Raw genomic sequence first — 18,584 nt, 5'->3', positions numbered from 1 at the left:
AATGAAGCTGGAGTCAGTAGGCAGTTAGCTTAGCTTAGCACAAAGACTGGAAATGGATTGCCTGGTTTTGTCCAAAGGTTTTAAAAAAAAATAAATAAAAATCTGCCTGCCAGCACTAGTGCTGTCAAGCTCACTCACTGACATGTTACATTTCGATTACCAATTACCCAATTACCCAATTTCTTCTGGCAGTATGTGATTCGATTCCAATTCTCTGTGTCCCAATTTGATTCTGAATCTTGATTCATTAAACTGAAAGGGGGAGCAATGTATTTTGGCTGTGACTCCGGTGCACAGTGTGCCAAACTGTTGACTCCTGACTCCAGTTAATAATTCCCAAATCAAGTAGTAAGAGGATACCCACTTGATTTGATTGTCTCAGAGAGCTGAAGCCTCAAATTAACTTCAGATAAACAGGAACGTATCCAGACTGTGGATTCTGTCCTTCATTACTTTCATTATAAACATAGGAGGAGATCTTTTAATGGCCAGTATGAACAAGAGAAATAATTGCAGCAAGCAAAACCCATTTCACTGTTAAAATCTGACACCTGACATAGACTGTATGTAAAGATGGACGTATCCTCTGTGACGTCACCCTCAGGTTTCTGAAGAGCGGTTCTGATGATCAGAGTGAGCTGCTCTGCTGTCGCCATCTAAGCAGTGCCGGACTCCACCTAACTCCCGGCTAATCCAAAAAAACGGGCAAAGAGGTGGAGCATGTGCGGAGCGGCCATTTGAGGAACATCGGATTTTGGAACTGGCCTTGGAGTTTTATGACGGACTTAAAAACTTGTGAACCTATCCTAAATTAAACTGAGTTCTAAAGATCACAGTACATAATGCCTGTTTGTTGTAAGGATTAATGTGTGTACATTGTTGCAGACCTCGTGTTGTACCTTTAGTTTTCTCCAGTTTATTTTCCCGGCTGTCACACTTGCTTCTGACGAGCTGCCTCTCCTCCAGGCCTCTCTTGAGCGTGCTGAGTCTGAACACATAGAGCCGAGCATCCTTCCCTGGAAACAAAAAAAAAAAGAAAAGAAAAAAAAGCGCTTCTGCTTTGCATTAAGGTTACTCTTAATTTTCCATCTCTTTTTTAGCATCCTCCCACGGCCAGACAATAGTGTTGTACTGCAGGAGGATTACTAGAAGGCTTCTTAAGGCTCATGCTCTCTCAGAAGCTTTATCAAAGCCCACACACAGTCGTGACAAATGTTTCCACTGCCATCAAATAATCACTATCAAAACCGAGTCAACCCTGTTTGTCAATATTAGGGTTAGCTAATCATCTGCAGGGTAATTAATTACATGCTCTTCTGGTTGGAGCAAACATGAGACAAATCCTACAGCTGTTTGTTAGTACACAGCAACTTCCTTGCATAAGCTATTTGTGTTTTTTTATGCTTTATCTGTCTGTCTCCACATCTATCAGGCCAGTCTCACGGTCAAGCCCGTCCCTGAGGACAAACAGACACACACACACAACCTCGACACGGATTGGTTCTCTATAGGTCAGCTTCCTTAGATCACAGCGAGTGATTGATGTGTTCAGCAGACCAATGGAGGTGGAAAGGGTAAGCAGGTACTCAGCAACACAGAAAGAAATGACAGAGATGAACTAAGAGAGAGGAATAGGGATAATGAGAGAGAGAATGTGCTGTTAATACTGTTCTGCTGCAAAAATAGTGTGAATGGGAACATGGCAAAAAAGATGGTGCCAGGGGAAGCAGTCTGTGATGTGTGGGGAGGAGGTATTGAGCAGTTTTCTCCTGGTTCTTGCAGTCTAAGCCTACCTTTGTCAGCCCTGGTGATAAGCAGGTCCTGAGGCTCGAGAACGTGCATCTGCTTCACCACCATGGTTTTGTCAAACACCTGCACTGGAGGCAGAGTCTGCATTTCTGAAATATGACGCAGACATCAGAATAAAAAGAGGAGTAAGATCTAAAAATTAAAAAACTGAGGTGGAAATATAAATATTTTATATATAATGATATAAAGAAAATAAATGTTAGCATCGATTGTGTGGCACTCACCAGCGTTGGATGAAGCTGGATCAGGGCCTGAAACGTGGACAACATCATTATCATCATCATCATGTTAGCTGTTGGCCTTGGCATTCTGCTGAGCTCAGTATTGAATGGATATGGATGGGTGGCTTTATTTTAGAGGACATAGGGAGATATCGATTAGGATGACCTCACCATCCAGCAGCATGACCCCTGCTGTGTCGGTGGCAACCAGCAGAGACTGACCCCAGGAGTCAGCACACACGATCTCGTAGGGGAATGTGCTGCAGAACGACTGGGACTCCCATGGCTGCAGTATACATAGACATAGAGACACATGTGGGTACACGCAGAGACATTGACATTAGAATTATTATCCGCCTGCTTTGACGCAACATTACAAAAACACAAAAATACACAGTAAAAAACTTCATGCAGAGTTCTGTCGAGTCAAGTTCCCTGTGCATTTTTCTCAAGTATGTATAGACAAAGTAATAGTGATTGATTCTAGAGCTTGACCAATAAACCTGAGCAGGTATATCTAAGTCACACTTCTTATTAAAAAAGTGTTTAAGTGAAAAACATGACAATATAGGCTGATATATTGTTTTGGAGTCTTAAACTGAATTGCTCTAGTATTGCCCCAGTGCTATTTGGTTTGCAAATACTTTAAATATGGAATCAGTCTTCTAACTAAAAGAAAATGTTAGGATTCACTAAGAGATGAAATGACTTGTTAAGATTTCATGTCTCAGAGACTCACCTCTTTTCTGCACAGGCCTGTGGTAACAAGGCTGGTCGGGGCATCTCCTCTCACAATGGTCTTCAGCTTCAGAGCCTTGAGAAGGAAATGGCATCAAGTAAAACACACAACATAGACATCTGTCAGTGTTTTGGATTGAAGTGCTGGAAGATGTGTTTGGATTCTTACGCAAAAGCGCTGAAAACAAAAATGAAAAAAAGTCCTACATTCAAAACCCCACCATTACAGTAAGTCTTATCAGCAACAAGTACAAGTAGATTGTAAATACTGATGCATCAGTGTGTAAGTAGCATTTTATTGTTAGCTGGTAGCTGGTTGAGGTGGAGCTCATTTATTTCCTTTATATGCAGTTAGGTAGGCTATTTTAGTCCAGTGGTTTGCAACCTAAGGTTTAATCCCCTCCAAAGGGTCAGAAGATACATCTGAGGAAGCGTGACATGATGAAGAAACAAAATTCATTTCTCAGACTTTTCTCTCATGTTTACTGTTTTTTAATGAATCACACTTTGGGCCTTGAACAGTGATTTAAACAAAACTATCTAATGTGTTTAGACGAGAAATCACTCTTTGTTTGAAATGCTAACAACTCATAAACATCTAAAACAGGACAAGCGGCACAAACCAGACACAGATTTTCTTTAAGAGGTCACGAGACAAAAAGTTTTGAAACCAACTGGTTTAAATCTTTAACAATACATTTTTGTTTTATAAGCTTATCATATGTTTTTTTAATGTAAAATCTTAAACTTGTGAAGCTTTCAACAACAGCTGTCAGGTAAATGTTGTGCAGTAAAAAAGTTCAAAAATGGAAATACTGTAAGGTACAAGCACCTCAAAACTGCACCTATGTAAACTACTGAGTACATGTACTTACTTACTTTCTGACTTACATAACATGTGCCACTTTAGGCTGCATGCATTTTACCCCTATGCCTAATGTAACTTCTTAAAATGAATAATGTGCTAGTTGTTTAAATAACATGTGGACTTTTAAATCTTGGCCCCTGCACAGGATAAGCGGGTGTGTGCTGTTTGCATATAAAAAGGCATCACAAGAAGGACAGCAGTGGTCTGAGCTTGCACCTTGTGTTCCATCACTGATATTTAACTAGCCTGTCATTATCGTTTGCTTGTTTCCATGTTTATCTAGGCCCTGAGAACTGAGACAGACAGCTCACTGGGGTGGAAAGGAGCGGGACAAGCAACAGTTAAAAAGTGTCAAGATAAATAAAAGGTGCAATTACTTCAAAATTCAAAAGAAATACAGTTTGCTCAAATGTTCAATCAGCAACCATCTGATCAGATTGACAATTTTCAATCCAAGCTGCGCAGTCAGCCATTTCCATTTCCATATCTGCTTAATCGGGCAATCTGGAGATAATGAAATCAATAGCAACCAACAGTACAATGGCTTCGCGGTGCAGTGTACTTTGCCATTCTTCAGAAAATATCCATATAAAAAATACGTATTCTGGCCTATCAGGCATCCATGACAACATGAAATCACAGTGTATAATGTGCATCACACAATGAGTAAGCAAACAGAGAGCCAGTGTAGATGGGGATGAACGCCTTGTCTCTACAAAACTGGATAATCAATGACTCGACACGTCTACCTTCCTTTGTTTTCATGCTTTACAGCACAATGTGTCGATGCCTCGGCTTTGTGTTTATGAGCAGAGAGCGACAGAAACAAGAGAAACAAGGCACAAAACACACACAGTAACACGAGGAAGAACGAGGGTTGGCAAATGAAGATAACAAACAAAGGAAACAAAAGAGACAGAATTACTTTAGCGGGATAAACATGTATCTTTAGGGACAACAACATTTTAGCCAGTGTTGACCTTACAACTGAAGTCCACAATACTCGGCATTGTCAACACAACAACCTGGGCACTTAAAAAAAAAATCCATTATCTCCTAACCATCCTGAAACAAATTACTTCCAAAATGCCAGAGATCATCTAGGTTCAGCACCATGGACGACTCTTTGTAAGCTTTTCTTTCCTCGTCTGTGTTTTCAGACTGTATAATTATATAATTGTTACATCAGCGCCCAGAGCAGAGGTGTAATGGCGATTACATCAGCCCGGTAATGACTGCTGGACTTCTGGTCTTATCATTGTATCATGGTGTCCAGTTCACTCAGCTGTCTGTCAGGAGTTATAGCCGCTAAATGACTTCATCATTGGTACATAGAGTCACAGATCTGATGAGAGAGGTGAGTTTTTAAAAGGTGTCTGCAGCTTCTCCTGCAGACACACTTTCTCCATTTGGCCGAGCAACGTGTCAAAAAAAAAAAAAAAAGAAGAAAAAAAGCATTGCCATAAGTGTGTATGAATCTCACAAAAAATGTACCGTACTTCAAGCACGGACAGGAAATCTATGCAAGGTGTCTCGCTGTGAATTAAGCCTCCGATTAGAGCTCAAATCTTAAGTGTTCACCACAATAGAAGGTGGTCTGTTCTCTGTCATTTGAGAAGGAATTACATGACTGCTTGGACTGTGAAGTTATTTCTACAGTTAACACCAAACCCAGTCCTCTGCACCTTGTGCTATGTCATTTTTGTACATGAGGATTTCATGCGTCTCATTTGCCTGTAATAGGTAACCATTACACCTACCTGCTGCACAGATCTTAAGTAACTGTATTGGATTTTTATGTGGATATTATATTATGGAGAGTTAACACAGACATTGCTTTTTCTTTTTTTTCTTTCTATGTTTTTTTCTTACATTATCATTTCTTGATATGCTATTCCCAAGTTGAAACTGTACATGTTATATTTATACTTTCCAGATGTCTCCCCTCACTTTTGAAAAACCCAATTTTCTCCCTTTCATCTTTATAATCTCAGGTAGATTTTCTTACTGTAGGCTCTCTGTCCTGCCGCCATACTCCATATGAGACAGGATCTGAGTTGATAAAAATGTTGATCCACTCATCTGGGTCACCTTCAGTTATTGCCGTGGGCTCAAAGCAACAACCTGAAGGGTAACAGCAGTGGGTGGTTAGCCCTGAGCCTTCCCTCTCGGGCCACAAACAGGCTGCTCTACCTTATTGCTAGAGGTTGTTGGGGCAGTATGCAGCCTGAAATAAATATCAGCAGACGCTATCCATGGCTGCCAACTACATTTTTTTGGGTTAAAAAAATCTTTTAGTCTAGATTTAAATTTAAAGTTAATATTATTAAAGAGCCAACACAGAAATAAGATGACGTGGTGCTGTTTGTAGCACAGCTACAGTTATCTGACAGAAAGTATCAAGTATAGTTAAAGGAATATGTATAATTACATATACGTAGCATTTATAGATTTATTATAGCTTTATTTAAAAAAAAATGCAAACAGACAGTTCTTGCATAATTTGTTAGTTTCTCAATTCATAATTTTTTTTGTTGTTTTTGATTTACTTCATTGTGAAAAATGAAGCAAATACAGTACGAAAAGTGAATATCAATTTAGTTACATCGTTTAAATTATATTCCTGACCAGTTTTATATAGTTAATGTAAATGTAAGTTTTACAGGTACTAATATTTATATACTAATATTTTTCCCAGTTATATTAATTATATGTGATTAAGTGTACATGTGTGGCCTGGTTTCTTGGGTGATGAGGTGTGTGTGCCCATGCCCACCTTTGTCAATACCCAGGCTTCTATGTGTTAATGTGCCTGTTCATGTTAGTGTTTCTGGCTGTTTACTGCAGAGCTCTGGTTTTTTGGTGTTCATGAGTTTGTGTGTGTGTGTGTTTTGTATTTTCTTTACCTGCCCTATTCTGACAAATTCTGCCTGCCGTGCCTCCTCCTTCTTGCGTGCTGATTTTGGAGACTCTGGCAGCACGTCGCTGAATGACCGCCGGTTTAACATGTTCTGGGGAGAAAAAGGAACCTAAACATGGAACACCAACAGCCAAAATGTTGCCCACACACACGCACACACACACACACGCACACACACACACACACACACACACACACACACACACAAATGGAAGGAAAAAGAAAGCAGAAAGGGATCTTAGCGACTGACCCTGGCAGGGGGTGACAGCAGCAGGAGTGAAACACATTGAGAAATAAGTCGTGTTAGGAGCAACAGTGAAAGGAGGAGGGGGGAAAAAAACAAGAGAAATAAGAACAAAAGTGTGAGGAGAGAGAGCCCTGCTGAGAAAGTCAGCATTGCAGTAGTATCCAGTCGGTGTGGTGCAGTATGCAGAGGCAGACCGAGGGCTGCAGTGGAATACAGCAGACAAGCTCAGCAGTGGCTACAGTCACAGCCAGTGACTGAAGTGACAAGGAGGAGGTGGAGGAGAACTACATATGTACTTTATGGATGGCCAAAAAGTAATTCCATCCAAAAACGCACAACAGCAGGTCTTTGGACCTTTTACTCGACCGGTGGGCAGCAGTGAAGCTGTACCTTGTGCAGGTCAGGCATGAGGTCTTGGTAGAGCGAGCGAATCAACATGTCAAGAGTCCGCTGGCGCTTCTGGGCAAACGTTGGCGTCTCCAGTGTGGCTTTCTCTCCATTGATTACTGGCATAGAGGAAAAAAAAAAGATTAGTTTAAGAAAAGCACTAATGGTGCAAATTAACTGGTCATATAATCATACAGCATCTTACATTTGACTAATAAAAAGTCCCTGAATTCGTGGTGATCAGTAAATACAGGTGGAGATGGGAGAGGGGGTCCAAACAGTGGAACACTCTCCTCTGAGAAAATCTTCAACCTGTGACAGAGCAAATAAATAGAATCTCTTTTACATTTACAATGGATGTATAGCACATTACACAGTATGGAAAAGTAAAGTCTCTCTCAAGGAAATGTCAGAAACGAGCAAAACGACCTGTGGCCATAATTAAAGTGAGTTTTGTAGGTAAGGACAGTCACAAGGAACAGCACAAACACAGCATTAATCAAAGCCACTTACCTGTAACTGTCATTCTGGCTATTATACCTAACTAATGCAAAAATATCTGGAAGTGAAAGTAAAGGAAACACTGATCATTTGGGAGACGCAGTAGCAGTCCGTATGTCTTCAGTCTTACAGGGCTGACGTGTTTTCTGTTCATTAGCCGAAGCTCCTCTGATTACCACTTCATTTCTCTGACATTCATTGTCAATGTGAAGGATACGGGTGAAGTGCGATCGGATCATAGACGGTTTGAAGGACGACGATGCGTCATCCCCTTCCTGGAATACTATGGTAACGATGTCATTTCCAATGTGCCTCTTTCTTTCCACCTGTCGGAGGACGACAGACACAATGGACACAAAGATGAGAAACCTACCCTCAGTGCTCGATGATGATTGTCTTTACACGTGGATTAATGTATTTTAAGGTCACTTAAGGGCAAAGGAACAAACAAAAATATTATCAGCTTTACAGTTATGTATTTACACATACAGGAAAATTAGCATTCATTTGGAGTCTGTCCACCAGATAAATCTAAGTCCTGGAGTTTCAGTTACATTGAAATTGTGGCAATCGGGGGCGCAAAGTGGATCTTAGTATCGTAATTACCTCCATGAGCTGTTGTTGCCGCTCCTACTGCTGAGCAAGTTGATAAGGGGCAAAAATCAGAGGCCAAAATGCAACTAACTTACTTGCCGTAGTTTTCGGAATACCTGCATTCACCTGTCCTTTCACATCAACCAGAACCTCTTCCTCATGTCCCCTGGGGACGTGTACATCACAGTTTCGCCTACACTAACTGTTTGAGAGAAATATCTCACTATTTAGCTGCTACATGCTCAAGCTGGTTGCTAACTGTGTTTGGTCCTGGGAAGGTAGCGTTAAGTGGGTTTATCTGAGCTTTTCCCCTGAAACAGCTGCTTGTAGTATCTGGAAATGACACAACAATAATGTCAAACCAAAACAATGAGATCAGCTGACGGTTAAAAGGTTGGTAGAGCTGCATGAAACTATAGTTTTGGGGGATAATTCTCTGTGGGTTTGTTGCTACAAATGATCCCTTTCACATCACACATTGTCATTCCATCATCTGATGACATAAAAATATAAAAACATGACTATAGCAGCTTTAACATTAATTACTCCGTATCACTGTGTATGTGTGTGTGCATGTGTTTGGAAGACAGTGTCATTCTAACAGCAAACATTTTCCAAGCTCTCACACCATAAACACTTTGACAAGTGGTGATAATTTCAGCTCTTTGATCTCAAAACTTCAGAGGCAGCAACATCAAGCACTTGTACTGCACGAGCTCCCGTCTCACCGGCTTGTTTTTCCTTCTCTGCTTTTGCTATTTTATTAGATTCTCCTTGTCACAACAACAATTTTGGTGACCCTTCCGACATTTCATCTTATAATGCCATCAAGTCAAAATTTTGTTTGTAGATACCTGAGAAAGTTACAAATTGCTTCGCATGAGATTTGCTGTGGACATTCATGGTTCTTAAAGGGTGAATCTTTAAACTTTTAGTGACTCCCTTTTCTCACCCATTTCTTCTAGCACGTGGATCTCAAGGGTTAGAAGTCCGACCCAACATGAGACTGTGGGGTATTTAGAAAAGAGAGAGCTGTGAGATCTTGAAAGTTGTATTCTCTCTCTTTTGGATGAGTAAAAAATGTAATAAATCTCAATGTCTACAGCCATGCTAGCAGCTCTGTGAGACTGCACTTAACCACAACAGTGCTTTGAGCTAAATGCTCACAATGAGTTTAGCGTGTTAGCATGATATCACACGAAACTCAAAGTACAGCCGAGGCTGATGGGAATGTCATTAGTTTTGCTGGAACTTGGTCATCAACTAAAGTATTAAACTTAAAATTAAGACTTGATGCTGATGCTGGATGAGAGATGAAAACTAAAGGGAACGCCAAACAATCACTATTTAGAAGAACATCAATGTTTGTACCAAATCTCATGGAAATCCATCCAATAGTTGTCGGGATCAGTGTGGCACTAGTGGAAAATCAGGGGATCACCAAAGCCATTAAAACACATCCCCTGGGAGACCATAGATGTCTGTACAAAATATCATGTCATTTCCTCTTATAGTTGTTGATATTTCAGTCTGGACCAAAGTGGTGGGGCAACTGACCAACACCGCCATGCATACAGCCAGCTTGTAAAACAAATCTGAACATAAATCTTAAATAAAACAAAACAAACAAAATGAAATAAAAATAAAAACAATAAATGTGGCAATAGTGACTAAAAATGCACAGCTACGAAGCCACCCACCTGCTGCTTATTCTCTTTAGAGTAGGGTAACATGGTGGACACATGGAACATGAGCTCATGGCCCTGATACACTGTGTAGATGGACTTAATTCCTGTAGTGTCGTCTGCAGGTTAAAGAGAGACGGAAACAGAAGATGACAAAGAATAAACACTGGAATATTTGAAAGCCTTTTTCTTTTTCTTTTTTTTTTTTAAATGACGTAAAGGGTTAGGGATATATTGTGATTCAGCAGATGTGCGCTCTCTTACTCTTGGTGTCTAGCCCTCCACGGTAACCTGCCCATCCCTGCAGCGTAATAGTATCACCCAGCAGATTGAGAAACTTTTCAAAGCTCTCACACCCCGTCTCTGAAACACACACAGGATTTCTGACTTAGCAGATATCTTCTGTTATACTAAATAATGTTTTGTTAAAGGGGCAGATTGACATTTTGGGAAATACATTTGTTCCTTTTTTTTTTTTCTGAGAGCAAGATGAGAGGATCAATAACCTCATTTCTGTCCGTTCACTGTGAAGCTGGAGCTAGCTAGCTAGCTAGCTGCTTCTCCCCGTTTCCAGTCTTTATGCTAAGCTAAGATAACCTTCTGCGGGCTTTAGCTACATATTGAATGGACAGATATGAGAGTTGTATTGATCTTCTCATCTTACTCCTAGCAAGAAAGTGAATAAGCGAATTTGTCAAAATGTCAAACTTGCCCTTTAATAGGTTTGGACATTGAAAAAGTTGAGTAAAGAGAGATTTACCATTGCTAAACATCTCGTCATCTGTGAGCTGTCCATCTTTGGCATACAGGACACCAAATTTAAAATTGACAGAACCCTGAAAAGTTATAGTTGGTTAAAATTATGAAGTGATTTATTTATTAACATGTGCGATTAATATTATTTTACTATTGAGAGACAGAGCTGCTATTGTAATTATCTTTCCGTGACAACAAGACAAACGATATACCTAAAGAGAAATGACGTCAGAATGGCAAAAATAGTTAAAGATGGCAAAGTTCCTGCAAATTCTGGACAATATTAAAGAGTGGGTGTCCGTTATGATATGTGGGTGTGTGAAGGTGACTGGAAAGCCACACAAAAGCCTTGAAATCAAATGCCAGACAGCTACAAAAAACAATCAACAAATAAGCTAATCTTCACTGTGAAAGCAGTATCATCCCATACCTCCTGTTCCTCCAACACCAGCAGGTCCTGAGGAAAGAGGACATTATTATTATTATCATTTACACTGATCAGCACTCCAGGAAGAGATGACACAGCCTGAGGATAGCAACGAGTTTAGGGGCCTGCCATGAAATGGACCAGTGTTACATTTCATAAAGAGCAGGCAGATGCTCTGGAGTTACTCTCACCTTCTGAATCTCCGGGTTCAGGATCTCCCTGGGGCCTTTCTCAAACCTGTCCATGTTCATTGCACTGGGAATAAGGACAGGAGGAAAAGGAGGAGTGGAGGAAGTGGTGATGAAAAAGAAGATAACAGGGTGTACGATTAATGGAAGACAAATAGCCCAAAGGATTACACAGAAAAAGGAGACGTGATACAGGGGATTTCTCATCCTGTTTGTACCATTTGTACTATTCAGAGTTTGAGTAGCGACGCTGCTCAGCCTGAGGACTGTATAATCTCCAGTCTCCTGTATCATGCATCTCATTATATCCTGTTACAGTCCAGTCTTCTACTGGAGAGTGGTAACATTAAGTGCATTGTGTGTGGTCCAGTATTAGTCTACCTGGCAAAACTTGACAGTCAATCTCTCAGTCACCATTCTTAAATATTATGTTACAGCTCTCTTGGGATGTCTTAATTCTGCACCGAACAAACTACCTAAAACTAACTGATGATGGATTTGAAAGGATTCAGATATTGTTAAGTGGACTCAGAACAATTGAACCACATGCATACAACCTAAACAGGAAACTGGAGGCTCGTTTTAGGAGTGAATGCTTCACGCTTGCTCTTGCACTTGCACAAAGAATTTCACACGGGAAAACGCAACAATGGCCCTTACTGTGAGGTAATGTTATTCTGTTATTGAGGTAAAACGTTTACTGTTGAGACCAAGCTGTGTCTATCCCATCTCAAATAAAATGTCGTCACAAGCCACTGGAGACTAAATATTAAAAGAGTTCTTCATACAGGTGTGATGATACTTTGTTTAAATAATAAACACACAAGGAGTGTTATTAAGTTAACACTTAATAACATACTGTATCTGTGCATGTGTCGCATTTAGGTATCAAATATAGCAACACTGTATGCAAGTATTCATTTTTCAGTACCGGCATCAGATAACCACCAGTATTAATTCTCATATGTAATGTAGAGAGTGAATTGACTGTGTCAGTGTGGAGCTCCAGGCTGCATTTCTCACCTGAGGATGGACTTGACTGATAGTGTTTTGGTCGGGCTGTAGGGGAGGCTGATCTTCAGAGTGCCCTGGGCGAACGAGGATGACATAGATCAGGGATTACAAACTGTTAGCACTGCTGGCTTAAATTTCCTTTTCTTTGAGGAGTCACGTCATCAAATTATGTTTTTATGTGTCTCAGAAATGATTTCTGAGGCTATTGAAGAGGGATCGTAAAATGCGCGTCTATAAACCTGTTGCACTGTTCATTGTTGAAAGTATATCAAGCAAACTCGGTTTAACCCTAAAGAAAATCACAGCACTCAACATATTTTTCAGGTAGTCATAAAATGATTACAGGGAACCAAATTAAACCTGTTCTGTTCAACAACAACAACAACATCCTGTACCAGTTAGAGTCTGACAGAAACAAGACAAATCAATGTGATCAGGCAGCGGAGGTGCACCACCCTAATCAGCCAGTCAGGCCAAAATTAGATCCAAGCTATCTTGGTCATGAAGCTGAGTCACCACACTACAAACACACAAAAATGAACATGGATTTTGCACACACACCTACACACACACACGGTGATTCAAAATTGGAGTAGCAGAGCCCCTAAAGATGCCATTTCGTGCCTTCTCATGTTCCGATCACAGAGAAAGTACCACCTACGACTGTGGATTCAACAATGTGCATGTTCAAGGTGAATTTATGCCCCAGTGCACTAAAAGCTTCAGAAGCTTCTATTCTGATTGTGGAGAAATTTACCAAAATAAATAATCAAATAAATTATTTCCATTTCAAGCCATTTTATACTTCTGCTCCACTACAATCAAGATGGAAATATTTAACTTTTTCCTCTTTACTGATCGGATTAAGTTTTTACAAAAATGAAACATATGATGAAATTATACAAAACAATAAATTCTTCACAAGTTAACTAGTGATTCCCACAAAAGCTGTGTCTCGTTTGTGTCCTTGTCACATTTCAGATGTCAATGAGTTTTTAGCAGCTCCATCAAAGAAAGATTTCCCTTCTTAACTTCTCAGATGGTTTCATTTGAATAACAGTTTGATGCTCAAAAGCTAAAATGATCCATTATTTTGATTTTAAGAAAAAGCAAAGATTAGCTACATCAGTAAAATGCTACTTACACATTGGTGAATCAAAATTTACAGTTAATGTAATATCTAATAATATATCAGTCACCTGAACAGTTTTCCTCCAGAACTGGTGCCGTATAAAAATGATCCTTAGAACTACAAGAGGTCAAAAACTCCACAAGGAACCTTTCCATATAATTTCAAATGCAGGACTTTCACTTTGTAATACATTATTTTTACATTGATACGTTGCTACTTCTGCTTCAGTAAAGGTTCCTTGCACAGATGGTGAACTCACAGACTTTCTCCAGAGGATGGCTCTGTACTGAGGGACCCGCTGGTTGTTCTGGTCTGAGAGGACGACTGACAGGTAGAAGGGATTCTTCTCTGCATCTGTGCCCACATAGTTCTGGTGGACTGAGGGGAGGCGGAGAAAATATACAGAGAAAAATGACACATATACATTGGATGTTTAACAGGTGTGGACGTCAGGGTCAAAATATCAAAGAGTGACTGAGGACGTTGACGTTGAGGTTTTACTTATTTTAGGTAGAAAATCTGCTTTTCTGCACTTTTATGTTTTCTCTTAATGACCAGATTTTATCTTTTCCTTCTAAAATGTTTAAGTATTCATTGGTCCCTTTCATCCTCTCTGTCTTGGCCTGTCTTTCTTTTTGTCCTCCTTCCCACTCTTTCTTTCATTATTTTCTGACTCCCTTTCATTTATCCCCCCCATCGCCAGTCCTTTTACATGGGCGCAGACAAAGATCTCCTGACAACACCACAGCAGAGTCACACATTCATGCCTCTGCCTCTTTGGTTGACAGGGTAACATCCTCAGAAATAATGCCGAACAGACCTGCAAACCCAATTAAACGCAGGAGCTCTGCCTGCATTGCTGTCCCTTTCTTTGTCCTCGTCTAATTCCTTCTTTTCCTCTGTTGTTTTCTTTATTCCACAATCTCACTCTCTTTCTCCTTATGGTTTCCAGCTCTGTTTATTCTCCATTTGCCGTTTTTATACTTCAGGAAAGCAATGACTTTGCGAGGCTGGGTTGCATTTATATACTTAGCTTCAACCGTCTTTAGCTTTTTCTCTGTGTGAGTAGAAAGTGGATTCTAAGTGTCTCCGATCAGGAATTATCATTGCACCTGATGCAAGACAACAGGGAAGCAAACAAGGGCAAACTGTTTTATTATTCCTCAGCTAATCAAGAAGGAATTCAGATTTCAAGTCATTGTATTGGGTGCTTCATCAGACAGGAAATGTTCATATTAGGATAACTGGCCTCGAGTTCATAATGTGTTGTGTTACACGGTACACAGCTCTGCTCAGGCTGTGAGACACAGATGGCTCAGCTGCAGTCCAAACAGGTTTGAGCCAAATTTCTGGAGACGTGGCTCATTTTTAAACTGCTCATGCTACAGCATGATTAGAACTTGACCCTGATTAGAGGAGAAAACACATTTCTTTTCTTCCACTTGCTGACTTTTTGCTGTCTAACTTTCCTTCACATCCATCCTCAGGCTTCTGTCCTTTATCTCAACCTCTCAGCTGAGGCATTCTTCCTGATTTGAGCCACAGTAAGGAAACCTGGACAATCATTTGTTGCACAACTTGCTGCGACTCTGAGACCCGGCAGGGTGCTAATGAGGACGGTGAAATGATGAGGGTCAGAAAGGTGAAGGAACAGGTGACCAACTCTAATGTATTTTTTAAACAATCTCTTGCTTCCTTTAATGGCTCCTGCTAGCGTGCTGTGCAGCGCCGGGCTCATTTCAGAAGCCCACAGTCCGATCTTAAATGTGTTATCTGTTGGAGGCAAGCCTTTTGCTCTGTCTGGTGAGGCTGCGTGTCCTCCATGGGCTTCCTCCCTTGGTGGTGTATGGGATTAGAGTGTAGTTGAGACTCTCAGTGGGGATATGGCTGGATGCTAACAAGTTTTGGCGATGAATGAAGAGCGGTGCAGCATGAGGACGAGGCTGACTTCATAAGATAAGGAGTATCCTGTGGACTGGGGAATAAATTCAGAGGATGTTTTATTTCTGCGGCATCTGAGAGCCAGTTTATATGCTCTTCCTCACCCTAACCCCTTAAGTTTCCTTCTTAGTCTCACACTAACTCAGTGTGCGAGTGTGTGTGTTTTTTTAAACAGAGCACAACAGAGCAGCACTGACCTTTTCCCAGGAAGTATTTAAAGAACCATCTGGTGTGGTACTCTGGATTCTCCAGATGGACATCGGTTCTTCTCCAGGTTCCTGGAGTGTAGTCCGAAGTCTGTTTGTCACACACATACACACAGAAACACACACAGACACACACACACACGCGCACACACACACACACACACACACACACACACACACACACACACACACACACACACACACACACACAGAGTCATCATGATGGTCACAGCTTGAGTCACAGCAGTCTTCTCTGCAGAATGCTGTTACACAATGCAGGCATACAGATTATAGTACAGGGCAGGGAATCAGATACTGTGCAGCTAAAGCACTGGCACAGTGAGCTGTAGTCTGACTTTTTACTGTTATCATTGTTGCATCATGATTATGTAAAGATTCTCAATTAAAAACTGGAAAGCCATTTATAACATGACATCTTAAAACTGGACCAGGATTTGAGACAAAAGCAAGGAACTGAATCACGTCAGGACAGAGGATTGAAACAGACATGAACCGTGGCTGCATTTTAAAAGTTCCATAACAAAAGATCAACAAAGCTCAACAAATGCTGGGAACAATTAAAACTGAACTGAATGTGATGCACAAAGGTTGTTGACGTTGACTGTAAGTTTATAAGAATACAATAGCAACTTGACTTTTAAAGACATAAAGCAGGAATACGGTTGGACAGCAATGTTGTCACAAAGCTGTTAAATGTTGTCAATTTACAGACATTGTTGTCAATCTAGAGACATTTAGAACAACATTATTTACCTCCATGGAAACACTTTATCCCGTCTATTTAGCATTTATAAGCAGTATATGAACATTTAATAGATGGGTTATAACACAACACTAATGTAGTTGTAAGCAGATGTTAGGACATTTTTTGAGTTTTTATTCATGAAAATATTGGACATTATTTGTAACTTCTCCTATTTTATTTTATATTATTAGATCACTTTTACTATATTGTCATTCATTATCTGTTTATGCAGCAGCTTCCATGGGAGGAGTTGCAGTTGTTAAAAAGTAATATAGAGAAATATATATATATATATCTGCCTATAATTACATTATAGTGTGTTATGAATCATTTATTATTATTCATATAAATGAAATTATATACTGCCTATAAATGCTAAAAATAGCACCATTATGATTTCTGGGGGAGATATCCACATTGATGCATTTATCAATATAAAATACACTAAACACAAACACAAAAAAGTGTGGCCCAAAAAAATGACTCTCTGTTATTTCGTCCATAAACTTACTGATTGATTTAACAAATTCGATTTACTGACGGCTTGAGTCTGTTGTACCAATTTAAAAAATTGGTAAAAAAAACGAACGAAACAAACTCATGCATCATTTACTACCTAAATTGGACTGCTCATCATTTACCGAGGTTAGTGAGAGCAAGATATGGCGGGTGGATGGGTATGAGCATGTGTGCACAAAAGTGTATTATACTTTATTGTGTACCTCATCTGATGAGCCATTCTCCACCCTGAAGCGTCCTGCCCTCTGAATAGCCCCATCTGCGTCACTGGAAATCAGCTGAGAGGGAGACAGAGAAAGACAGAGAGAGAGAGAGACATGTTTAAAATTAGACACCTGACAAATCATGACTTGTGGCAGACAGTAATAAGCAGGTCATAAGTACATTAGAGCTGGCTATCATCACGCACAAAAGAGGAACCCCGGCAGACACATCACCTCCATGTGACAACAGTGGCATGAGTCTTCCCCTCTATGGTTTACCAACACTTTTTTTAAATCATCAATAATTACTCAAGTCTGTGCAATGACTTGTTCAACTCCTTTTGCTGTAAAAATCTCTTTTTATGGCTCTTTTCATTCTCACATCTGCCACCCTCTACTTATCGCTCCAATTATCTGTCTCTTGCTGACTCAACTCTCTGTAGTACAGCGCTGGAGAGGAGACATTATGAGAGCGAAATGGGACAGTTAATGATAGTGGGAGAGTGAGCGAAACAAGAGAGGGCAGGGGACACGAACACAATGTATCCTGTGTAAGTATTTACAACTTAAAGGGAATGTATGTGTGCCGGCTTCCTCGCTGACGAGAACAAGGTGACAACTGTTCCCATATGTGAGCTGCACAACACTCTGTATGTCACTCTACAACATGGTGTTTCCTGTGTTAACCTTAGGAGAAAAGTTGCTCTGCTATGTTAGCAGCAGTAGTTGGCCGAGCAGTCTTGGCCTAGACTAAAATATCTTCCAAAATGTTAGATGGATTGTCATGAAATTTGGTTCAGACGTTCATGTTCCCTTCAGGAGGAAGTATTGTAACTTTGGTGATCCCTCGCTTTTCATTTTGTGCCACAGCTGGATTTTGGATGCTATGCTAGCCTTAGCATTTAGCTTTTTGTTTTGTTTAAATTCTGGACAGAGCCAAACTAGCCGTCTCCCCCTGCTTTCAGTCTTTATGTTAAGCTTGGCATGACTGTAGACTCTCTCTTGGCACCACAAAACCACAACTTTTCCTTTTTACATTTCAGCTTTTGTATGCATCAAACAAACAAGATATATGTGTTTTTTTCCCTTTGGACAGAGCCAAGTTAGCTGTTTCCAGTCTTTAAGCTAAGCTAACCATTTCCTGGCGGTAGCTTCTATCAGACAGACGTAAGAGTGGTATTGATGTTCTCATCTAACTCTTGGCAAGAAAGCTAAAACACTTATTTGTCAAAATGTCTGACTATTCCTTTCACTTTCCTTCACTTCTGGGAAATGTGCAATCGGTTGCAAAGAACAGACGTTTACATTGCTGCAAACCTTCCTCAGGTCAGATTTACCTCTTCATAGATCTCAATATTACTCTTAAAAAAAGAACATAAGTCAAATGGGGAAGTTTTTTCTATACATCTTTCACAACCTATGTAAACATATTTGTCTGTATAAATATGTACAGTTAAATATA

At 40.2% G+C, this 18,584-nt stretch overlaps 1 protein-coding gene across 5 annotated transcripts in view; it reads right to left on the bottom strand.

Annotated features, from left to right (window-relative positions):
* Positions 1-18,584, bottom strand: part of garnl3 (GTPase activating Rap/RanGAP domain like 3) — a 70,427-nt gene that overhangs the window by 15,662 nt on the left and 36,181 nt on the right. For 3 of the 5 annotated variants that reach the window (XM_023423985.2, XM_023423988.2, XM_023423987.2), the window contains exons 3-21: positions 17,123-17,197; positions 15,626-15,725; positions 13,747-13,865; positions 12,365-12,429; positions 11,345-11,408; positions 11,157-11,183; positions 10,731-10,806; positions 10,235-10,333; positions 9,986-10,089; positions 7,909-8,017; positions 7,704-7,749; positions 7,396-7,502; positions 7,194-7,309; positions 6,543-6,665; positions 2,770-2,844; positions 2,202-2,316; positions 2,034-2,060; positions 1,794-1,898; positions 900-1,016 (exon numbers count right to left, since the gene is read on the bottom strand). In XM_023423985.2, coding sequence (XP_023279753.1) covers positions 900-1,016; positions 1,794-1,898; positions 2,034-2,060; positions 2,202-2,316; positions 2,770-2,844; positions 6,543-6,665; positions 7,194-7,309; positions 7,396-7,502; positions 7,704-7,749; positions 7,909-8,017; positions 9,986-10,089; positions 10,235-10,333; positions 10,731-10,806; positions 11,157-11,183; positions 11,345-11,408; positions 12,365-12,429; positions 13,747-13,865; positions 15,626-15,725; positions 17,123-17,197 — 1,669 coding nt within the window. The remainder of the gene's footprint in view (positions 1-899; positions 1,017-1,793; positions 1,899-2,033; positions 2,061-2,201; positions 2,317-2,769; positions 2,845-6,542; positions 6,666-7,193; positions 7,310-7,395; positions 7,503-7,703; positions 7,750-7,908; positions 8,018-9,985; positions 10,090-10,234; positions 10,334-10,730; positions 10,807-11,156; positions 11,184-11,344; positions 11,409-12,364; positions 12,430-13,746; positions 13,866-15,625; positions 15,726-17,122; positions 17,198-18,584) is intronic. The other 2 variants (XM_023423986.2, XM_023423989.2) reach the window with 1 other exon arrangement.

Source organism: Seriola lalandi, unplaced genomic scaffold (assembly GCF_002814215.2).
Source record: "Seriola lalandi dorsalis isolate HSWRI2012SDOR001 ecotype SW California unplaced genomic scaffold, Sedor1 jcf7180002054695, whole genome shotgun sequence".
Classification (NCBI taxonomy): domain Eukaryota; kingdom Metazoa; phylum Chordata; class Actinopteri; order Carangiformes; family Carangidae; genus Seriola; species Seriola lalandi.
This window is presented reverse-complemented; position numbering and strand designations above follow the sequence as displayed.